This window comes from Dermacentor andersoni, chromosome 8 (genome assembly GCF_023375885.2).
Source record: "Dermacentor andersoni chromosome 8, qqDerAnde1_hic_scaffold, whole genome shotgun sequence".
In the NCBI taxonomy this organism is placed as follows: Eukaryota; Metazoa; Arthropoda; class Arachnida; order Ixodida; family Ixodidae; genus Dermacentor; species Dermacentor andersoni.
Genome location: NC_092821.1, coordinates 138745713 through 138770214, shown reverse-complemented (window position 1 = coordinate 138770214; position 24502 = coordinate 138745713). Strand labels below are relative to the sequence as shown.

At 47.2% G+C, this 24502-nt stretch overlaps 2 protein-coding genes across 2 annotated transcripts in view; both read left to right on the top strand.

The window, feature by feature from the left end:
- Positions 1-16270, top strand: part of LOC140219883 (mannan-binding lectin serine protease 1-like) — a 62100-nt gene extending 45830 nt beyond the window's left edge. Inside the window, exons 8-15 of the mRNA XM_072289970.1 lie at positions 2140-2289; positions 4466-4628; positions 5485-5687; positions 7188-7487; positions 9186-9292; positions 9591-9790; positions 10561-10828; positions 13838-16270. Of these exons, the coding sequence (XP_072146071.1) occupies positions 2140-2289; positions 4466-4628; positions 5485-5687; positions 7188-7487; positions 9186-9292; positions 9591-9790; positions 10561-10828; positions 13838-14056 (1610 nt within the window). The 3' untranslated portion in view covers positions 14057-16270. The remainder of the gene's footprint in view (positions 1-2139; positions 2290-4465; positions 4629-5484; positions 5688-7187; positions 7488-9185; positions 9293-9590; positions 9791-10560; positions 10829-13837) is intronic.
- Positions 16271-21823: 5553 nt separating this feature from the next.
- LOC126525938 (mannan-binding lectin serine protease 1-like) overlaps positions 21824-24502 on the top strand; it is a 44414-nt gene continuing 41735 nt past the window's right edge. Inside the window, exon 1 of the mRNA XM_050173918.3 lies at positions 21824-22111. Coding sequence (XP_050029875.3) covers positions 21942-22111 — 170 coding nt within the window. The 5' untranslated portion in view covers positions 21824-21941. The remainder of the gene's footprint in view (positions 22112-24502) is intronic.

Below are 24502 nucleotides of genomic sequence, written 5' to 3'. Positions count from 1 at the left end.
TCAAGGACGCAGCATCTAGCCGTGGCCTTCGACAGGACTTCCCAGAAGGACGCGCGCAGAATGCGCACAAACGAAACAAACTTAAGCCAGGCAGAGATCGTTCCCGCAGAGGCTGCCACTGCGTGGTTAGGAAACGGTCGTGAAACCCGTTAGAAGCGGACGAGAGGCGCCCGTGGGGACGAGTTGCGCATTTACAAGCGGTCCGTGGGGGTGGGGGTGGGGGGAAAACACTGCCGCTGCGTGATGGGAACCCTGAACAGAGAGAAAAGAGTTGAGCGATTAAGAAAGGCAGCGGGCAAAAGGTGTTTTTCCGCGCTTGGGTTGGCCCCCACGTGTTGTAACGATTGAATATAAAAGAACAGACCGAAGGCCCGGAGAAGGATAGCGTGAGGCAGTGGCTATCGAGGAAACTAAAAAGAAAAACGTGCACATAGGAACACCCCCTCCCCTACCCCCCGCAAAAGGAAAGAATAACAAGTGCGAGATTTAATAGCGACAAACGGAAACTTTGCTGCGTCCCGACCAAAGCGTGGTGAACGTAGGTGCCGCGTGCCAATTGTTCAACATAAAGAGTGAAAAAGAGCGAGAGGTACGAAAACTGCCGTGTATGTCCTCGATGGGTCACGAGGCGACTTGTTCTTTTTTTTTTCTCGAGGGACACGGAAAGTTTCGGTTTTAGTATGTCGTGAGCCCAAAAGAAAGAGCCCTTACGCGCGAGTACAGAAGAAGCCCTCGCTAATTAATCACTATCAGCAACGCCCGGAACTAGAAAAGCTCATCGTGCTTTAGGGGAATCCCCAAAGAGAGGTGTATTTTCTCGGGGGGGGGGGGATGCAATGAAAGAAAGTAAATTACAATTTGCGGACGCCTGCCAGGGGCCACATAACTACGAGGAACAAAGCAGGAGGGGTTCTGAAATACCTGCATAACTTTTTGTTCTCGTCGTCTGGTTAGTCCTAGCAACATGCGGATAGCTATGAACTCTGCGTTCAAAACTATACGCGTCACCGACGTTTTCAAGCTTACATTGGTGTGCCACAGCGTTTACGGGCGCATATCGGGCTCGAGCTCAAACACGTCGAATTTCGTCTGTCGGCAGAGCGGGAGGCTCATTTCTTTACGTTAACTTATTTTATCACAATTCTTAACACTTTTTCATTACACTTCCAAATTACAGTTATATCGTCCCACGCTCCACTATTAAAATATAGTTTCGCTTTACTTCTAAGCATACGGAAAACCGCCTGCTTCTTGGGCAATCCCCCATAGTGGATGTGCGCCACTATTGAGGACACAATACAAGACAAGGCGCGGAACTTCTTTTAAAGACAGTGGTGCTCCCTGGCCGGAACTGGAGCTTGCGGCAAAGAAGTCCATTATGCGACATCTTTTAAGACAGTGCTCCGGGTTGACAGCCGCTGGCCAGTTCGTAAAGAAATCCTGCCGTTACGGCCGATTTCACACCTCAGCTCCACGGACCTCGACGACGTTGTCTTCGGTATAGTGATCACGCACAACAATTACAGAGGTCTAGCTGTTACAGGCATCGTTGCTCCCCTCTCGAAATGGTACCACATTTGTTGTCCTCCGGCGTCGATATCGTCAGATGAGCGAAAATGGCCCAACCCGTCCACGTAATTGAAACGCTTTGAAACTCACCTTTGCCAGCGTTATTCCTTTCCAATTTATTATGCTTTATAGTTTAATTTCTTTATAGTGATTCCTCTTATGTGACAAGCGGATGGACGGGTTTCCAGGTTGGGTAGGCAAGGAAATGCTTACGCATTTAAAAAGAAAGTCGCATACAACGTACAGAGGAACGTACGTTTCAGTAAAGAGCAAGCTCAAAACAAGCATCCGAGCCATCAATAAAGCTTTGTAAGCCCCCTCACCAGTTTTAGCGATGGTTTTGCAGCAGCGTTCGCTGGGCATCCGCTTTCGCAGGGCCGGGATGGCGACTCAATATTTTTTTTTTTACTCCGCAAGTCATCGTTGATCGCACCACAGAACACACACATCAAGCAAACAAATTGTGACAATTCTTACGTTGTGGTGCAATCTTAAGAATTGCTCGGAATCGCGAAAGGATTTCCGACGCGAAGCTCAATGCGAATTCTTTGTTTCCGGTGTTTTTCTCAGGTTGGCGATCTCTTGGACGACTGTGCGGGGACAAGGGCGAAATGAAGGAATTGGTCTCCTCGGAGAACCGCATGCGAGTCAAGTTCTACAGCGACAACTTCTCCGAATTCCGAGGATTCTTCGCGAATTTCTACCTCGTCTCCGCGGCTGGTGAGTGTGTTTTGAAACAAGCGAGGAAGCAGAGCTGCGTGGTCTAGCGGACGCATCTCACTGGATACGTATACGTGCCCGTTTTATGCACCTGCGGAGAAAACACCCCGAAAAGTTTGAAGAGAACGCTCTAGTTCAAAGCCCACTCTAATTTAGCAATTCAAATACACGTGAAAGCATAAATGTCCTCTCTAGCCCACCGCTCAACCGATTTGCATGAAATTTGTTGCGTTTGAGAAAAGAAAAGCTGAATTATACTGTCTGAAGGAAACATAATTTTTATTTACTCTGTGAAATATCTTACAAGTCTTGCCCAACGTCGCGAAGCTAGAATAAAAAATTCAAGCACACTGTTTACACATTTGTAGCTATGCAGAAATAACAAGAAATATCAATTCTGTAAAGCTTCGTCTGTTAGAACCCCTGCAGCAGACAAAAATGTGAGGTGTGAGTCTACCGCTTACATGAAACCATTGCAATGTTTACGAGGGTTTTTATGCAATTCCTATTCACAAATCAGCCGTGTAGTGCAGAGCGGTATGTAACATACTGACACGTGTTGTTGTTTATCTCTCGCCGGCGTGTTCTTTGCTTCTAGGCTTCGTCGGGATGGCAGCGTCTCGTTGGTCTATCGTCGAGATAGTCCTTTCGGCGTCTTCGTCGGCGGCGGAGGATCTTCGTCAGTTCGACGAACAGCGACCGGGCCTCCATCCGCGCCAAATGTGTCCTGCTCGGTGCGGTTTGCTGGCCGACAGGTGGGCGGGGTGCATCGAGGAAGACAGACATTTGGCACGGATGGAGGCGCGGTCGCTGTTCGTCGAACTGACAAAGATACTCCGCCGCCGACGAAGACGCCGAAAGGACTATCGCGACGATACACCAACGAGACGCTGCCATCCCGACGAAGCCTAGAAGCACAGAACACGCCGACGAGAGATAAACAACTACACGTGTCAGTATCTATTTCTGTCGGCTTGAAGTTTCGCAATATGGGAAATGTATAGAATTGTGACACCACATCTTGTTGCTCATTTACGGTCGCAAGCAAGCATTGGGCTTCAGTTTTCCTCAATTTTGCGTGCTTCAACAATTGTAAAATTACTCATAGCATAAATCAGAAATCTCCTTCCACAATCGGGAAATGTTTACATCTTTATTTGAAATCCAGCATACCTCAGCGAATTCGGTCCAGTGGTTGCCTTGAAAAACGATCTCACCGTTCCCAGGTATTTCGATGGAACTTCCTGTAGAAGAGGTGCTCTTCCCCTTTAGGTGCATTTGAATGTTTGACGCGTATGGTATAACATGTATATTTATGATATAGTATTCAGTGGATAAATAGATGATGTAAGGGAGCACTAATGACTGGGTGGTCAGAAAGAAGGCATAAAAGGGTGCCTTTGCTGAGTAGGCGACCACGCTTTAGGGGAAACGTTCGTTGTTGGCATTGTTATTTGGGTGTTGGCTGCATCGATGTAGATGCAGGACTTTATCGCTGTCAAAGCGGTGTGGGAGGGGGCGGAAGGCTTGATTAGATAGGCTGCAGTTGCCGTAGAGCACTATATGATGAGACGAAGGAACGTAATTATGAACACGCAGAGAAAAGGGTCATTTCGTGGTTTTATGGATGAATTAGATTAGAGAGAGGTAACACAGCATTAAATATCATGGGCGAATGGTCCGATGGTAACACAATTTATTCTTCCCTGATAAATAGAAGTTAGGAAAAAATTTGTACAGATGTTCAAGCATGGTACAACACGAATGCTGGCTCAATGACACAGCAAAAAGGCGTGCACTTTTGGGCATTAGAGTCTGCGCTAATAAGAACTTTAGTCAAGAAACGAGAATGCATTGAGCAACATTCTATGCTGCGTGCGCCTCGTACTTTCAATGAAAGCAAAAATATTTTTTTTTGGCGCCGACATGCTCCGTGTGAGGTCTCCTTGCCTATACCTGAATGTCAAGATAGCTTAAACAAGCATATTTTGCCGTAAAAGCAAGATGACTGTTCTCAAAACGCTGATTGTGCGCGCTTCTTTTCGCAGACGATACACAAATTCGACTAGTCAGCGTCTCTCAATCAACGTACACTGATTTGAAGTACATGTGCACGACCCTGCGTGGCTGTCGTAGTCTGGCAGAGTTTACACCATGAAACCTTTTTGCCATGTAGACAAACCGGAAGTGGAAGACGCCAAGACTGTGATCATGCGCAAGAACTCCCTGGTTCCTGCCCGCGAGTTGATCGAGGAAATCTCGCCCGACGAGACGGTGGCTGGCGACGACCAGAGGATCCTCAAATGCATTCCAAAAGTTCCCGGATCCAGCGTCAAGTGGTGAGGATCGTTTGCCGAAGCATAAAGCGCCGATTTCATAAAGATTTTCCTTCGTAAATGCTACAATTCATAGAGCGCAAACGGATATGAACGAGAAGCGACGAAGATAAGACCTACGGCGAACCAATTCACAAAGCTTCTCGTTCATAGATGCCGCTTGCCATTGGCTGGTCGCCTTCACCAATAATTTTTCTAGCGTCGCGACTGGCGAACATTTGTTCAAGGACCATTCTCTCACGGACATTTTTTGTGAATACGGGCGCAAAGCACTAACTAGTGTTTTACCAACTTACCATTGGCCGATGGTGTTTGCTAATATGTCCGACATCACGTACAATTGTATCGCAAGGAAATTTTTTGTGACTATGCGCTCACCTTCCAGTACACGAGATTTCGACCATGAGGCTCTAAAATTGCGCTATCCACCTAAACGCCTGTTGGCAGTTGTCCAGGGGAGGTATTTTGTAAGTGTCCACCTAGTGGACATGTCCCTTTCATCTAGTAGTGAAGCGCTGATTGTCTGGGGTCGCGTTTCTCCTTCTGACGCGTACGCCTGCCCAGCCAATCAGAACTTAAGCAGCAGACGAAATGGGCATGTCCACTATGTGTACGCTTACAGAATACTCCCCCCCCCCTCGTACCTCTCCCCACTTATGTTTCATGACGATAAATAACGCGCAGTTCGCTGAGACCATCATAATAAACCGAACGAAGAAAAAGGCGACAAGCTGATATTGCTAGAAATTTTAGGTCCGAGGCAAATAAGTGGCGGGAAGGGGCCGAGGAGGAAATGAATAGAGACGTCGACCACCATACAAACACGTGCGTTCATCGCTTGTTGTGCCGGTGGGCGCAGGGTGAAGAACGAGACCGTGTTGAACGGCACCATGCCCCTGCCCCACCTTTACCTGGTGTCGCCGAGCACACTGTGGATTCGGCGCATGCACTCGGACCTGGCCGGCAGCTACACGTGCCTGGTGAGCACCGAGGACCGGGAGGCCATGGCAACGACCCTCGTCGTCATGGCCGGAACGAAGCCGCGCAGCAAGTGTAACGTCTGTGAGTATCGGCCTGCGTCAACTGTCAGTTCAATTGGTGAATTTTTGCCAGGGATACGCGAATAGCGACTTTTTCTGATGCAAAATGGAGTAGAATTGGAATAGTGCCGGAAGCGAGTCGAATCAAACATTGAATACAATTCGAGTAGTAATTGAATAATGAACACTCGTTTTCACAACTAATACAAAACGACGATCACATCGCTGTATTCTTAGCGTTGGGAAGTGTCTGCCATTGTGTCGCACGTTGTGAAACGTTGTTTATTGAAAGAGGAAATGGGGCGTTAGGAACAAATGCGCTGTTTCTTCACACAAACAGGACTCTTCGGGGAGCGCGAATGATAGCTGCATAGCTACTAAAGTCTGACTCCTCGGGCAACGTTGTTTGATTATCATGCTTTGTTTCATTATGAATTATCACGCTTTAAGCTTATACTATGCACGCAGGTATGAAGCTTACCGTACCTTTGCTACACTTTTATGTTCGATAACGCACAGTTGGTGATTTAAGTATTCGAAAATTACTCGAGAACCTTTGATATTTACGAATGGGGACTACTTGACTCGAACATTGACTTAAATAGGATGCCACGCGATTGGCTGTTGGAAAGTCGGGAATATTCCTGCGCCCTTACATTTTACGTACGTGTCCCCGAAGGCGACATCCAAAAAGTGCGGTTGTGTGTCGGTTTGATTTTGTCGACGATGTTTTGCGAAGTTTACGGAAAAGAAAACCGTCGGTTACGCCACTTTGCTGGAGCACCTAATCCATTGGAAAAAACACAGCAAATCAAAGGAAAGCGCGATAGACCACAGTATAGTAATGTGATATATAAGTAGGCCGGGTTATCGGTCCCGATGAAGGCAAGTTCGTCCGGACGCAAGAGTAGGTTCGATATTGGGAACGTTAGTGCATCGGTGAAGCTGGACCTTTCGTCTCGGGCATTTCTATTTATAGCATCTTAGCAATGCGTGATATGCTGTTCGCATCGTTCTTCACAGTCACCTGAAAATTAGTTGCGTACGCCAAGATGAAGCCTCCGAAAGCACATTCGTCGGTATACTGTCCTGCAGTTGTATACCCTTTTAGATATTCGGTGAAGGCTTCGACATGAACACCGCAAGCATCGTTTAAGATACTACAGCATTCAACCAAACATCTTAGATTTCGCTTGTACTTCGCTCTGCAGGAGTGGAACGTATAGTACGCCCAAACCACAGATCAGTGGTTATTAGGTAGCAGACCTAACGATAGCAGGCCTCTTATATCACCCTAACACACTGTGGCCAATCGCGCCTTGCTTTGGTTTATTGTGGGCGTCGGCCCGAGGCATTGCCCGTATACGCGTTTCTGCTGTTCACGAGTTAGTGTATTGAATCCAATCTGGATTGACGAATTAATAGACGAATACACGTGAATGCTCCATAGTGGCGCGTTATGGTCGTTTCGTTCTCTAACGGCACTCGCGCGTTTGTTCTGCGCAAAAACAAAAAAACGCAGTCTTTCGCAAGAGTCCCAAGGACCAGGAGATCCCGCACGGCGAGACGGCCATCATGCACTGCACGGCCCAGGCCCCGCAGCGGCCCTCGTCCGACGTCAAGATCAGCTGGCTGCGCAACGGGCTGCCCTTCCCGACCAGCACCCGGTACCGGGACCTGGGCAACGGGCTGGTCTACATCAGCGACGCCATGCCCAAGGACTCCGCCGTGTACACATGCGTGGCCACCGACCGGCGCAGCAACTGCACGGTGCAGGAGTCCGCTCTGCTCAGGGTGCTGCCCAGGGTGAACATCGAAGAGAGTGAGTCGCGGGGTCTCACCGTCTCTCCGCAGCGATGCTTTGAGACATAAAAAATAAGCAGTGGCCGCTTCGCGAATTGCCAGAAGATACACGGATTTGCCAGTGTTGCAGTCGTAGGCAATGTGAATGTTTTTTTTCGTGTCGAAGTTTTCAGGTAGTGGAAGGAAGGGAGAAAGGAGGAAAGATGCGACTATCGAAGGCTATCTAGGTGCCGTCACGCACAGATCGTGCTCCCTTTCTGTTCCTCCAGCACAGGGTACTAAACCGGAAGTAATCGCTGGTTTAACGTCCCTGTATTTCATCCTGTTTTACCTTCCTCGCTTTTCTTTACGTCGAACTTCACTACAGCACTTTTCTGACGTTAAACCAAGAAGCAGTGGCTGTCGGTACGATGCTTGGTAGCTTTTTACGTGAGCACGTCGCAGCCACGAAATAATGAATGTTTTTCGAGTAACACAAAAAAAAAAGAGGAATTTCCCACTTTCAGCAAAATGGGACATGTTCTGTGGCATGACAAAAAACCGCCACACAACAGTGACCACACTCACGCTATTTACCGAGCATAACATTGAACCTGCGCGTGAGCCCCTAGCTTAACGGCAAGTGATATGAAGCCGACAGTAACAACGTGACCTTCTGATCATTTTAAAGACTTTGCAGGTCAGTTACTGCTAGGACAGTTTCGCGATTACTACGTGTCAGTGTGGTGTCAACTAAACTCTCGCTACTTCCTAGCAGACCCGAAATAAAAATATGGGCCGGCAGATGAAGTGGCACGCTGCGGCATAAAAGTTATAAACAGGGATAAAGTACTCCAGAAAAGCTGGCCTACGTTTCGATAGGTGGACACATCTTTGTCAAAAAATGGGTCCACCTATCGAAACGTAGGCCAGCCTTTCTGGGGCACCTTATGCCTGTTTGTAGCTTTTTATGCCACAGGTTCCTAGTAGAACTGAGAGCTCTCGGCCGTAATTGCACTTACGATAACTCACGGATTCCATAACAGTTCCAGAGATATATCGTACCTCTGACAGGTTGACGAGGTTTCAATAACAAGAAACAAACGCCGCTACACATATGTAGCGCTTCGGTCAGCATTGATTAATCCAGTTTCATTCATCTCCTCTCCGTCGATATTATGTGCACAAAGTGCACGTGTCACATTCTAACACATTGACACGTTCGCAATAATTTTGTTTACCGCAAACATGCAACGATTGCAACTGTCTGCCAGCATCAATGGTTAGTAAAAGTTATGCTGCCTTATTTAAAACTGCGTTAGCTAACCACAACTAATCGTTGGATGATATTGTTGAACAACGCATTCTATAACTTTTGTTATTGGTGTAAGCGTGACATTTCGAAAAGAAATGACGAATATAGCTACCGTCGTTTACTTATGCATTGCAGAAACGTTGGCCCTGAAATGCAATTAGATAGCTAATATTCTTCTTACCTTGTATATATATATATATATATATATATATATATATATATATATATATATATATATATATATATATATACACACTCTGTCCTTGTCTATGTCGCCCCTTCCTTAATAATGTATTTTTACCCAGAGGATTTTACTGCAAATAAATGAAAAATAAACAAATACATAAAACGTCCGGATGCCCAAGCGTTCGCAAATGAAAAAGAAAACTGCAATGACACTGACAAACCTTCGTTTTTCCCCAGTCTGTGGAATACCGTTCGTGGGACGTCCCAACATGTCGAAGCCGCACGTCGAGCATGGAAAAATTGTCGGCGGAATGGACTCCCTCAAGGGTGCCTACCCGTGGCAGGTGAGCTCGATGACATTGAGTCAGGCTGATCTGACGCTCCGTTCTCCTTAATATGTTCCAACAAGAAACCTCACTAACTCACCTGAAGTTTGAGGTCCAAGATCCCAAAAGAAAGCAGGGACCCTATATTTGGACATGTAGTAACTTTCGTCCTGGTCTTCTTTTTCTTCTCCTGCTTTAAGCAGACCTTATATAGTTAGCGGTGACATCGGGGGATCATTGAAGTGCCTTCACGGACACAGATAATTGGAATGACAGTGGTGGGCGGTTACAGAGACGCCTCCCAATGTACGTGCAGGTGATGTTCTGGACCGACTTGCGCAAGGCGTTCTGCGGCGGAAGCCTGGTGAACGACCAGTGGGTGCTCACGGCTTCGCACTGCTTTAAGAGGGACGAGATCCGCACCGACGAAGTGGAAGTGAGGCTGGGCAAATACGACCAGACCGTGATTGAGCCGCAGCAGGTGGTCACCAAGATTGCTGACGTACACTTCCACCCGTAAGTGTGCACAGACCGTTATCAAGTGCTGGCAAAGATGCCTCGTAACATAGAAAAACAGAAAATGAAGCCTGCGCGTCTTGAACAATGGTACCGTGTTAGCAGCTAAAGGAAGCGTCCGTCTTAGAAAGCGTTCCAGGACGGTGAGCATTTGCTGCCACATGGAACCGAATACCAAACTCGCACCTTAGCCTTAGCAAACCACTTCAACAGGGTCGACGGCCACGACAGTTAATTGTATGTGTATTTAGGGCAACTTACTGCATCCTTACTCTTATCGAGCGCAAAGAAAAGTATTCACCTTGAAACACAGTGCTCGACAAGACCCAGAACTAGTTTGCGAAGGTACGTAGTAGATGTCCATCCCCATTCTGTTGAAGGGTTTTGCAGTTAGCGTGAGATGTGACTAAAAAAGATAAGATGAATATTTTACCTTTCTTTCATCGAATCATATACATTGTAACGGTCTGCTAAAATACATCTCAGGGTGCAAATCTAATGTTTGAAAAGAATATCCGTAAATGGCACTTGGGTGCATTCGAATCTTCCATTAATGGAATTACACATCGCTAAAGCTTGTCCTGGGAGAATGCACTATTAAAAACATTACAGGTGGCTGATACTTCTTATCTGAACAGCGGGAGGAGCCTTAGTCAGCTTAGTTGAAGAACTCCGTATGCGTTAATTACATTATACGCGCAGTCCGCTAGCGGCTTGGAGTACCGGCGGTCATCTAAGCACCGTCTCCATGGCGACGCACTCTTTCGCAGGAACTTCAACGTGAACACGTTCGACAACGACATCGCATTGGTCCAGCTCGCCGACCGGGTGACCTTCACGGACTACATCCTGCCCGTGTGCCTGGGCGACAGCGCCACCATCGAGCGTGACTACTTCAGCTCGGGAGACGTGCAGCTGGGCACCGTGACCGGCTGGGGACAGCTCACCGAAAGCGTCAACACGCTCCCTCGGTACCTGCAGGAGATCAGGCTTCCCATCATCGACCACAAGACCTGCCAGGCGTCCACGCAGTACCCGGTAAAGTCCGAACGATTATTTCTCGGTCAATTCTGTCGGGAAAATAGCGAGTGCCGTTGGGGCAGTGGCCGTAGTGTATTGCTGGGGACTGGGAAGACATCTTGCCACAAGGGAAGCCTCCCATGAAAGAAAAAAAGATCTCGCTGATAGCGTAAAGGATATTGATCAAAATGAATAATGTTCACGTAGGCTGTATCAGGGACGCTGGCACAGTCAACGACTTGAAACGCCTTGAGCGAGCTGCGGTGTCCTTCGGCACTTGGGTACAGAAATGACGTAGCCAGATACACAAGTACACGTGCCTGACTTATGTGACAGCTAGTGTGGGTCTTAACGGTCTAATTTTGCAATCGTGCTCGCCCCCTTTCCGTGGTGATTCCGATTGTTTTGAAAATAATTTTTATAAACACTAGGGCAAAGGAACGACCTCTGTACTGGTGGTGCTCGAATATATCTTGTAGCACTCGAGCCAGCCGCACACGCAAACGGCTGGTACTCCAGCACTTGTGCTTCCTGTGGAGACGGATCCATTTCACCGTGGTCAAAGGGGTTGGATATCACTCCGCATTGCTGGCCGAGTCTCGTTACGCAATTTCCGGACCCCAGGGGTCGTTATGCAAAAAAGAGGGGAGGTGTGCAGATAGGACACAAGTGTAGAGAAGTGGACAGCACGAACGCCGACTATCAACTGAAGGGAGCACTGAGGCGAAGAAAGAAAGAAGAAACAAAACTCATCTGCGCAAGCTCAGAAATGGTATCACCGCGTGTCAGTCCGGTACATGGGCCGGTCTACGTGAGAGATAACTGTTAAGGCACTTAATCTCTTCCTTATGTAAAGTAATCGAAGGCTGACTCATGCACGCACTTCCACCATTATAGATATGCCATGCCTCTACCATAAGACGCGTATCTTCATTCTTATGCCTGTACAATATCGCGCATTCATATAACTTTGGCGTGCAGTTACAATCTTGACAATGTAGGGAAAGATTAGAAGGCGATCCACCGGTTAACGACCTTTTATGTTCCATTAGCCTCTGATTGATACACCGTCCCGTTTGCCCTACATAGAACTGACCACAGCAAAGGGGAATTTTATAAACCACACCCATACGACAGTCAGTAAAACTGCTGTTCTTATTGTGCTTCACTGGTCAAATATCGGTTTTTCTTTTGCCTTTTACCTGCTCCTTTTCCCTCTGTGTCACACAGGCTTAAAAAAGTGGCAAGTAGATATGTTGTTAATGTTGCTTTCACTATTCCCAATAAGCTAGGTAAGATATGCGCTGCCGTACAAAGGAAAAAGGAGCAGGTAAAAGGCAAAAAGAGAACAGATATTTGTCCAGTGAAGCACAATAAGAACAACAGTTTTACTGACTGTCGTATGGGTGCGGTTTATAAAATTCCTCTTAGCTGTGGCCAGTTCTACGTAAGGCAAACGGAACGGTGCATCAATCAGAGGCTAATGGAACATAAAAGGTCGTTAACCGGTGGATCGCCTTCTAATCTTTCTCTACATTGCCGATATTGTAACTGCACGCCAGAGTTAGATGAATGCGCGATATTGTACAGGCACAAGAATGAAGATACGCATCTTATGGTATAGAGCATGGCATATCTATAATGATGGAAGTGCGTACGTGAGTCAGCCTTCGATTACTTTACATAAGGAAGAGATTAAGTGCCTTAACGGTTATCTTTCACGTAGACTGGCACATTTACCCGACTGACACGTGGTGATACCATTCTTGAGCTTGCGCAGATGAGTTTTGTGTCTTCTTTCTTTTTTCACCTCAGTGCTCCCTTCAGTTGATAGTCGGCGTTCGTGTTGTCCACTTCCCTACTCTTGTGTTCTGTCTACACGCCTCCCCTCGTTTTCGCAGAATGAATCCCTACCAACTAGCTCCGCTTTCTGTCGCCCTAGGTGTCGAACGCAGGGGGGCGTAGCCGAGAAATCGCTAAATTTCTGCAACAAATTGAGCACCTGTAGGCCTTATAACTACTGATGAGCACCAGTTTGAGTTTGATAAGTTGTGTCTGCCATAGCATAGGGAGCTCTTTCAAACGTGCCTATACTTCTGCTTGGATGTGGACTAACTAAAGTACTGCACAGCTAAGCCTCCTTGAACTTAGTGCGCGGTGCTAAATTTATTTGCGTCATGCGTGGCGCGACAAAGGTGCCATCTGCGCACGCCACATATGCATGATCGAGTAATGGCTTCTTTCCTCTACACAACGTATGGCAATGTAAAGCGCATGGGCAGTACGGTAGCAAATACGTAGGCTATAATAATATAACGGGTTTTCGTTACACGCGGTTTTAGTAAGCGACCCCGTCTGACCAAATTTAAAAGTGCTTAACGCCGGAAGTCAATATCAACTGAGGTTGTACACCTTTCGCATTGTGCATAAAACAGATAAAAGCTCCTCCCCATATTTTTTTCTCTCCATCTGAGTCAGATATTAGAGCCTGCCAGAGGCGCCAGCTATTCTTTCACTCTGTCCAAATGAAGCAGAGAAAACAATCCTCGATGTCATGTGGGCAGTTCATAAACCTTCACCATGTTCTGCCAGTCCTCAACAGCTCAGAACTCTGCAGAGAGGTTTAAGGAGGCCGAGTCTAGTGTGTCGGCATCGAGGTATTTAGTCTGATGAACTGTTATGGCAATCATGCTAGGTCTTTCAAAAAGTTTGGAATAATGAGTATCTTAACGATATAGTCCAGAATACGCTGGTAATTTCTACCAACGTTCTTTTTCCTTTTCGTGCAGTTGTCTTTGTTTTTCTAGACTTTGTTAGCAAATCATTCACTTTCTAGACGCATGTGCTCTTAGGCAGCATTTAAGTAAGCTACGGTATCATGAAAATACGCGAGTATCGGCGGACTATATAGTGGAGGAGGGCGCGTGACCAGAGAATAAGAGGACCGTAAATTGTCCGCAATCAGCGTGCCTTATCTGTTCATTGCTGGACGTCTCCTAAACGTTTCCGTGTCCCGTTTTTTCGCAGGTGACAAGGAACATGTTCTGCGCGGGCTACAAGCAGGAGATCGTGGGCGACGCGTGCAAGGGTGACAGTGGTGGTCCCTTCGTGATACAGCGCAAGAACCGCTGGTACCTCATCGGCATCGTCAGCTGGGGCGTCGGATGCGGCCGCAAGGACCACTACGGCTACTACGCCAAGGTCAGCAACTACCACAGCTGGATCAAGGAGAAGATCCTCTACTGAAACGACGTGTCTACAATCACTCTGTTCCTCGTTCAAGGAGGAAGATTCGAGCTCAGGAATGCAGCTCAACAATTACGGGCAACGCGCGACACCTGAAGCTGATGACGGTGACGCTCCCCTCACGAGAACGGTGCAGTGTTGTGGGTCACCGGAGGGTTGACCGTCTTCGCGACGTTTTTGTCGGGCCGTTGTCAATCTTGAAAGACGCACGCACGACGTTCCTAGTGAGCGGACAAGCCTTGCTAGACGCAGGCACCTGTCTACACACGATAGGCGTATGTCAAAGACAGACAGGGACCATCGTAGTCGATCCATTCTCGTTGATGACAATACACCAACAGTTATGAGAAAGAAGGCTGGGAAGATGATAGTGGCCCGATGCGTAACCACAAGCTTGAAAAACTTTACAGGAAAAATCAAGTGCTTGGAAAATTGACAGTCGCGTACTACACGATGAGCCAATTTGAAAAGTAACTGGAACGCAATGAAGGTGTCACTCGTGTAGAGATGCTGGAGAGCTTAAAATGATGAATAGGACAATAACAGAGACATGATTCTAAGAGCTTGTTCAAGGTGAGGCATTAAGAGACAAGGCATCGAAATCGACGTCAGGGCATTTTTTCTGTCGAGCACGTCTAGGAGACAATTTTCTTTTTGCTGATCTTGGGCATTCCGAAAACGTTTTAAACGAAATATTGTCCGCTGGACCTTATGTTATCATGATTTAATCATCACGGCGCGTCTTGATGCCAGATAACACCATTGTTAAATATGGATGCAAGTAGGCGTTTCACAAAGAATTATGTCTTTTGCTTGTGTATGCTGTCTGATATTGATCACCAACCGTGGCATTACATTCAATGGTTCAGGAATACATTCACCCAGATATACGTTGATGATGGACAGTTCGAAGTTGCCCGCAAAAAATGATTTTGTGCAGCTAATTAACTTTTTGTTGTGGCCAGAAAAGTTTGTCGACGTACGCAGGACTCGAAAACAAGTCCCAAAAGCCGTGGTTCAGTTAACACTGCTGGGCTCTCTGTTTTTGTTAATTTATTTGGTAGGAAAGATATTTACATGTCATTCTTGCAGAGTTTCTTTGTTTGTGTGTCTTTTACCAGTATATTGAGGTCATGTTTGCAGAGAACCCACATACGTGACCTAGACGTATTTTTCAGTAATCGCTAGAAGATCTTGCGAACGGGCCGATGGAGACAACTTGGTCAGGCGCTTCTTATTGACAATAGAGACTGAGCTCTACTATCGCTGTTGTGCTATTGAAACTATATATTCGCGGCTATTAAAGTCCCGATGCTAAAATGTGCCCATGCAACAGCGTTTGCACAGTCAACGCCTTGCTTACAGGCTACCGTGGAATTCATTTCGTACACATCGACATTTATGGTCTCCTTACTACAGTGACGTTTTCCAGTGCGTCGTTCAATATATATCCGTCTGCACATGATCGACATGGTTGAACCACTAATGCAAAGATTACGATACTACTTATAATAACTTTATTGTTTCCCTTTCAATAGATACAAAACATGATTGAAAAATTATGATATGGGGCTGCGCTAGTACTTAAGCGAACAATATAAAAGGACTCAACTGCAGCATAAATGAGAACGTTGATGAAGCCAGTCACAAGAACACTCATTTTAATAAAGCCTTCGTAGTATCTGGAGTCCATGTGATATCTTCTGCTGTCTTTGTTCGACCACCATTAACTCGCTATAGTAGCTCAATTTCAAGTGCCTGAAAGAGTCAGGAGTGCACATTCGCATGCTTAGTGGTCCATGCCGAACAAGAGGATAGCGCCAGAAATTTCTGAAGCAGGGACATAATTTTCGTCCACGCAACATTCAACAATATTGCTACGCTTAGGACAAGGTCGGATGCAGACACCTTTGACTAGGTGTAGCCGTACAAATGCGGCGATGTGTGAGCGCGTGCTCTTTCTGTTTTACTGTATTTTTTTACGTTGAGTGAGAAACCGGTGTGTCTGAGCGTACATTGTAGTCAGTATTTATATCGGTGCGCAGGACGCCCTCGTGGTATGTGGAATTCCTCCATTCCTTCATCTATATTCCTTAATTTTCTTTACACGAAACACGCATATCTTCATATTCATGTACCGAATGTCACCGAGGTTCCTGTGCCCGTGTTGTCATGCCATAGAATAAAGTTTCTCCTTTTATTCTTTCGTCAGAAGTGCGTATGTTTCACTCGTGTGCAACCAGACCTGCCTGGTTGCAGTCCCATCTCGCCGACCAGCCTTGGGCCTTCGGGTTTCTCCATATGAAATTTTGGGGATGTAGATCCTTGGAAATACTGGCACATATCCACTCTCGGGGACCGAATTGGTCGGTTAATATCAGCGACGACGACAACGGCTACCACCACCACACAACACCAACGAAAACGATGACGACTACAGCAACAGCAGCAATAACAACAACAACTACAACGCCTGTTTTTGGCGATGCAACCATGGGCCGGGTTGGTGTAACGATGATTTTTATTTATTTAGATGTAGAAACAAGGAAATGATTCTACTGCGGTGTCGTTCATTTTCGCGCTTCGTCAGTGGTCATAGCGTAGCTTCACTCTCAGTATTAGCTCAATCGACTGTACGTGAATGGTAAATGATAAAGGGTGGCATAGTATCGAGCAAAACGAACCAGTACATTATACCGGCCCTGTTCACTGCCAAACGTAAAAACATCATGGTCATCCGATCAGTTTAAATTACGCTGCTGCCTGCTCTTGCTGAAGTTTGACTGGTTTGCTGTGCTTATGCATATCATATGAGTACAGTGGTCGGCCATGCGCAGATCGATTCTCTTTGTGCTCACTATAGGTCGCACATGGGGGCGTCTACAGTTCAACGGCGCTGCTCAAACGTGAGGTGGGAACTGCAGGCAGACACAGAAGGAGAAGTTTAAAAAAAAAACGACGGCAGAGATGTTGAACTGATTTTGACTCCTCTAGCATGCTACTCTGTGCAGGGATAAAGGGAAGAGGGAGAGCAATAGCGTTATGAGTGGTGACGACGTGGACAGTAGGCGTGAACAAAGTCTTTCAGATGGCCGTCGAGCTTGGCACGACCGCAAATCCAGCTGCAGAGCGATTCGCGCATCACTCACATTCCTGCACAGCACGGAGCTTGACTCGCAGCTGTAAAGTTCATCTAAGCCCCAAGGATGGTCTGGTTGGGTTGAGCTGGCCGTGATGGAGTCTTACGCCGGTGTCGCGCGACCACTTTTGATCGCGATGAAGCCCGATCCGGATCGAAATTCTCGACTGCGATTGGCTCCCTCGCGCAGCTCGCTCAAAGGAGCCAATCACAACCGAGAAATCCCATCCGGATCGGGCTTCATAGCTGTCAAAAGTGAGCCATGTGACACCCGTATTAGGGAGTAGGATAAACGTATAGAAAATGAGCGTTGCTTCGACAAATAGCATATGGTTTCGTAGAATGATTACTAGAGGGAACTCTGGCGATATTGTCTATGGGAGCTGCAGTGGGGGCTGTTCAGCCAGCGTGGGAATTACAGGAAGTACATGGATTTACCTAAACTTCGTCATTGGGGCTTCAACCGGCTTCGTGACTTTGTAAACTCGCCATTTTCAAAAAGGTACTGCGCAATAAGTAAATACGCACCATTAAAATTGTCCGACGGCGAATGCGGAGCAGTAAGGTTGCCTGGTTTCTTTTGAGACCCTTGATCACACATGGCTTGTGAGGTGAACTCCACAAAGAACTGAAGTGGCACAACACCGCTTCTCTGAAGAGTCTGTTGTCCTCTTGAGGCACTTTTAATGGATTCCCGGACAGCTTTTAAATTACCTACAAGACACGGATTTGGCCTCCACATGGTGAACTGAGGAGTGACCATTTGTAATTGGGAGGTCTGTGTCTGATTATGTGATCTATTTATTTTAAGTGTCGCTACGGTGGAGCAATATCCGGCAGCAACTGCAAGGTTAATCCCACCAGTAGCCTACAACTCAACTCAACTCAACTGTCCGACGGTGGGATACGAACACAGGACCTTCAGCACAGAAGCCCGATATTGAAAGGATTACGCCACGGATGCATGCATCGAGAAGCGATATAAGACATCCTCATGAATTTATCGCGGGCAAGCCAGCGCCTTGACGCGCTTCGTGCATTTCGATCTGGCCACCTCGACAAGCTGGAGCATTGCAATGAGAGAGAGAGAGAGAGAGAGAGAAAAAACTTTATTTTCATGTTGGGTGGTGTAGTGGAAAGGCCCTCAGTCCGGAGCTTCGCTTGCGGCATTCTTCGGTGCAGCACTGATAAACGCCGCAAGGTACCGGTGGTTGTCGGCGCTGGCTGCTTCTGTCAGCCACCCGGCATGGGGTTTAGGGGAAAAATTTCTAGGGGCAGGCAGGGGAGGTGGGGGTGGTCCACAGGACCAGAGGATATGGGATGTGTTCGGGTGTTCGCCACAGTACCGGCAGGGGGGGGGATCTTCAGGTAAGAGGCCGCGGAGGAGGTGCATTCGCGCCGCTGTAGGGAGTGTTTTAGTCTGGCCTTGACGAATCAGTAGACCCTGTTCACGGGTGAGCACTTTGCTGAGCTTGGGGAACTTGCGCCTTGCCTCTTGATATGGCCGTAGAAGCAGGGGAGCCCACCTTTTCGTCTAGGGCGGTCGCGGAATGCAGGGTGCTTTGTTCAATGTCTCGCAGGCGAGCTGATTGGCTCTTTAGTCTCCCAGCAGCCCGTCATGATCAGGTATCCAGATGATTTCCAAATGACCCTGAAGGTTCTCTTGAATAAATGTCGAAATGTGGGCCGGTAGATCGTTGTGAAACAATTTCGTGCAAGCGGCCATGGAGTCGGCAAATATGATTCTTGGGTAGGCTGAGTTACTAGGGGGCATGTATTTGATCGTGATTGCGATGGCTGTCAGTTCCGCTAAGGTCGGATCTGTCTCTGGGAGCTAGTACCTCCGGATGTACAGTTTGGAGGGCGTTAATGAGTAGCGATTGTGCGTGTTTGCAGCGTCTCCTGCACATTGAAAAGTATAGATTGCTCAGAAATTTACGAAAATGAAGGCATATAAAGCGTAATAAGTGAAGCCACGAGAATGCCCGAATCCACAAGCTAGAATATGCGACAGATCCCTCTACTTCTCATCATTCCCATGGTGGTTTGAGCGGTTGCTGTGCCAGAGTTCCCTCTAGTAAGAAACTCTGTGAGAAAGGGCAACCTGAAAGTTCATTCCATTAGGCCCGCACTTCCTGGACTGATCCACGTCACTGAAGTTGCCCACCATGGTTGCTCAGTGGCTATGGTGTTGGGCTGCTGAGCACGAGGTCGCGGGATCGAATACTGACCAAAACGGCCGCATTTAGATGGAGGCGAAATGCGAGAACACCCGTGTACTTAAATTTAGGTGCACGTTAAAGAACCCCAGGTGTTCGAAATTTCCGGAGTCCTCCACTACGGCGTGCCTCATAATCAGAAAGTGGTTTTGGCACGTAAAATCCCATAATTTAATTATAGTAACCATTGAAGTTATATGTTCAAGCACCACTTGCCGGGTATTTTCAGGATGGCCTCATTATGTGAAATTAGTAGCGACATCCTGTCAGACAATCGCAAGAAAACTCAAGGCTAGCGTCACTTTCAGAACAAACAAACAAACAAACAAACAAACAAACAAACAAACAAACAAACAAACAAACAAACAAACAAACAAACAAACAAACAAACAAACAAACAAACAAACAAACAAACAGTAGCATAAGTAAGCCACCATGCTGCGCTGATTAAAACGATTACTGAGGTGCAGGTGATTGAATGGTGATTTGGGCCATCAGCTGAATTACAGCCATGTAGCGTAATAACGCTATCACGTGGTGTAGCTCATATATATACCCGCCAATTCCACCATGAGCGCCGATTTCTACCCTAGTCGTTTGTAGACTTTCATGTTCAAAACAAGCTATCAAATGAAAACAGTGTTCCAGAGAAAACTGAAGAGGGTCTTCGTTGTGCACTAAGCTCTGCTGGCGCTGCTCCAGTACTCAAGTAAAGCATGGTGCATGGTGCTGCCGGTAAAAATGCGGCATCACATTTTTTTCATGACCTTTGGTTTAGCAACGCACCGGAGTGACTGCGTTATGGCCAAATATTGAGGAATATAGTAAGATCCACATAACTGGAACAGATAGAATTTGAAGTCACTCGACGTTGTTGTTTTGGATGCAGGAGCAGCTCAACAGCCTCTGATGATTTCATAGACAAGCGGTCAGGTTTGGGCATAACACATTCTTGATGCTTGATTCCCGAATGAAACGCGTGGAATGACACAGCGTCTCATTGCTAGAAACACACGCAGAAAGAAATACGGCTGGAAATTGTTTGCCAGATTATGAGAATAAGTTAGCACTTGAACCCTGGCGCTTTATGAAAGTACCAGAAATGACTGCACTCGACACCACCACCACAGTGCCTTGATTCCTTATGCTGGCTGAACAAGCACAATTAAGAAATAAATCTGAGCTTGCGGAAACACATGCGATAGGAAGGACAACGAGGACGAGTCCTTTCACTTGCATAACGATGTTCAACATAATTGGCCAATAAAGGTTATATTTGAATGCCATTTTTTACTACAAACTGTTGACACAGGCATTTGATACCGCCATGGTATTTTGGTGACAAAACACTCAGAAACTTTGTTCTTTTGGTTTTCTCTTGTTCACGGACTTTCTGGAATTTATGCCTTCCCTGCATTGTCCACGGATATGGAGTATGTACCTCTCATATATCCGTGAATTGGATATATGGGATGGATATATCCATATATCCATACTTAGCGATCAGTTCTCCTCTGGTTCTGGGCAGGCCATCTTAAAGAACAATATATCAAAAGAAAACGAAGCACTTCATTCGACCTCACAAGCGCGAAGCTGTGTCAAGCCGGGCTGGTCGGCATGTTCGTAAAACATTAAAACAGCACGAAAAGCAAAAACCAGAAGAATGTTACAGAGGCGCTTAAATATTTCTGCGCGCATTGAATGCAAAAGCATTGTGACTCTTCCACGCGATACTTTTGACTTGGTCGTGTGCTCGAATTGGGCAAAGTCAATTTTTCGGGCGTCCGCCTAAATTTCGGGGGTGGGCCAAGTCAATTTTGGGAGTGCGCCAGGTCCGTTATGAACGTGGGTCAAATTTTCGAATTGGGCAAAGCCAATTCCTTTCGGTGTGGGCCACGGCGTCCGTCCGACGCCATGGCTGTGCACCGTGGGTTCTCGCCGGGCGAGCCACAGCAGGTCCAGCGCCGGGAACGTGACATCATCACTTGGTCACGTGGGTTCTCTTGCGATCGGGTGGTAACGTCCGACGCCCGCTGGATTTTTCGCTTCATGGGACATATAATGCTTTCGCATTAATAAATACATACAAGGGGACGTGTCGCTCACCCTTATTTCTTCACCGTCCCTTTTATGCTCCGTTTGCTGTTACATCTTGACGACGGTATTAAGTGATACCGGAGGGCGAGGCATCCACTCTTAGCTTGTGTCCGGCATCCTATGGCGAGCGACACCAATGCATGCGGGCCTCCCTACTCTCAGATTACGGCCGAAAGGAGGCTGCCACGAGTTAGATAATGAGTCGGTCGTCCCCTTGATAAACAAGCCTGCCCTCTCTTACCCTTGCGCTGCCTTCTCCATCTCTGAGCGAAGGAAGTGACGACAAAGCTCACAGTTAGTGAACAAATCTTCACCTAGTGTCTCTCGAGTCTTGAGAGGGCGCAGAACACATTCGCCCACCGGGTGCCGGCATGGATTTTTGTTTCGCGCGGTGACGTCGTGTAGAGGGAAACAAAGAAAGCAAGTGGCCATGCTTCGTTTGATCCGTGACGTCTCGAGCATCGTTGTCCGACACAAGGACAGCGCCAATGGCCAGCATTTACATGGAGCACGCGGAGGACTTTGTAGGAATGCTGGGAATATGCGGCTTAGGATAGCGATCCTTGCAGCAACCGCCGTCATGCTGGCAAGACAAGCTACGTAAGTACAGCCGAGGAGATCACGTCGTGGAAATTCCCTGTTCTGGGGCGTTTTCGTTTTCGCAAAATTCCACTTGGTGCTTAGGGGTTCAGTCTTTTTGCAGTGCTTGTGTCACAGTAACCTTTGTTTCCTGTGTTAATGTTCCCTTTGGCGGCCTTACTCTATACGCCTTCCAACTCGGTCAGAAGAAACTGAAATGTTTGACCAAAATTCGGGAAGCCGAGGTCAAGCTTTGCGCCTAAGTAACCTAATTCCGGTGCCGTTGTTTTCTTTCGTGCTCTAACTACGAATGCACGCAAAGTCGCCCAGTTGTCTTTCTTGCGAAGTTTGAGTGTTTGGCGACAGGGTGGTTAAGTTAGGTCAAGCTTCGCGCCCAACCTAACCTAATATCTGTGTGAGTGTTCTTCTTTTGTGCTTCAAGTTCGAATGCGCAAGAACTGACCCAGTATTCCTTCTTGCGAAGTTTGAATATTTGGAGACAAGGTAGTTCAGATAGGTTAGTTTTCGCACGTAACCTAACCTAATCTCCTAAAAAATGTTTCTTTTCGCTGTTCAAATATGAATGCGTACGAACTCGCCCAATATTGCTTCTCGCGAAATTTTAATGTTTGGGGAAAAAGTGCTTTTGGGTGAACTGGGCGAGGACGGGACAAGGAAGGAAACAAACGCGAGCACCTGAAAGTTAATAGGCATCAACAAGCCCAGCTAAAAACGCTTCTTCAGTGAAAAGGTAGTTCTGTCAGGTTTCTCACCTAACTAACCGATCCAGGTGGATTCAGAATGTCAGATGCCAGGTGTGTGCTATACAAAAAAAAAAAAAATTGCGGATCCCACGCAATGTCGGTATCGGTGACATGAGAAGCAGTTTAAAGTCATGTTGGGTTCCGCGAACCATTACCAGGTGAACCAACGCGTGCACAAAGTAGTCGAGCGTATGGTCGCGAGAGTAAATGTGTGTGATGACAGCAGCGCACCACAACGACGATCATACGTCCGCAAAGAGGTGGGTTTCTACTCCGGCCATTCGAAACGAGCTCATACGACATGAGGATCGTGTTTGGTTCTATACATGGGCAGTGGGCGAGCATGAGCGAGAGAAACGACATCAGAAACGACTTGCGACATTTTCAGCAGTCATGTGCTGCATAGTCTTTCCTCTAAGGGCCAGGCCAGGAGGGTGTAGGTATGTCAAAACGACGATGACATTTGCACTCCATCGGAGGAACGTCAGAACACGGATAACTTGGGCGACTGTGAAGTTGGTGCAGCGCCACACAGTTTCTGCGCAGCGTTAAGTGGTACGAGAAAAGTATACGTGTGGGAAATTGGACGGTCCCGGAGACTGTGCAGTCTTACGCGCAGCGCCTCGAAGCGCGAGCTAGCACAAAGAAAGAAGACGAGACAGTGGCGCATGTCGCCAATTGTTTCAAAGAGCTAGCTGTCTTTGGGACTTAATCTGGAATTCCGTAGTCCGGAATTAATCCGGACTGCGGGGTTTCAGTCTATTGTAGTAAGTGTGGGGGTTTGCTCGATTTAGACCACATGCTTTGGCGCTGCTTGGTGTTGGCCGGTGATGGTTCTCGAGGTGAACAGTAGTGGCAGCGGAGGCTGCACAGTGAAGTGCTGGTGGACCAACTCAGGGTTGTCCAGAGGGCCCGTGTGACGGCAGGGGGGCTCGGCCTCTCTGTACCGACGTGGGAGCGGCCCGTATCAGTCCCAGACTGATCGCTCCGGACCTAAATAAAGTTCTTCATATGATACCATAGCGGTCTTTGGAACTAGAGAAGTATGCGTGCGATTGGGGCTTAGTTCAACAAAGAAAAAAAAAATAAAGCGATCGTGGCCTGGTGGTGGGAGCACCGGGCTGCTGCGCTCGACGGCAGTGGTGCGATTCACCATCGGTCGCGCGCAATTTTTTTTTATTAAAGCCAGGCGAGACAGGAACCTACCCACCTACTTAAATACTGAAAAGTGCGAAGGATGAGGCAACGGATACTTCACATTAAAAGCAGCAACGATTAATGTAAAAGTACAAGCGACTCGTATTGATAAATTCGATGACGCTATGCTATGTCTGAAAAGGGCTGTTTCGTGGTTTCGGCTGAACGCGAGGCAAAAGAGCACGTTATGGACAAGAAATATTAGCCTGTAATTTTTCTAGTGGGCCCTAGCCATAGCTTAAGACAACCATTATAACCCTCACAATGATTGTGATCCGAGAGCAAATATTGAATGCTTTAGAAATGTGTGATGGTGCAAGAGAACCTGTTTAGATATAAGAAAGAGCTATGAAGGGAAAGAAGAACGCTTGCATACCGCACAAACACAAGATTATTTTCGCTTGCATCAAGCATTCCAAAATAGAGCAGCGAGAAAACACAGGAGCGGTAA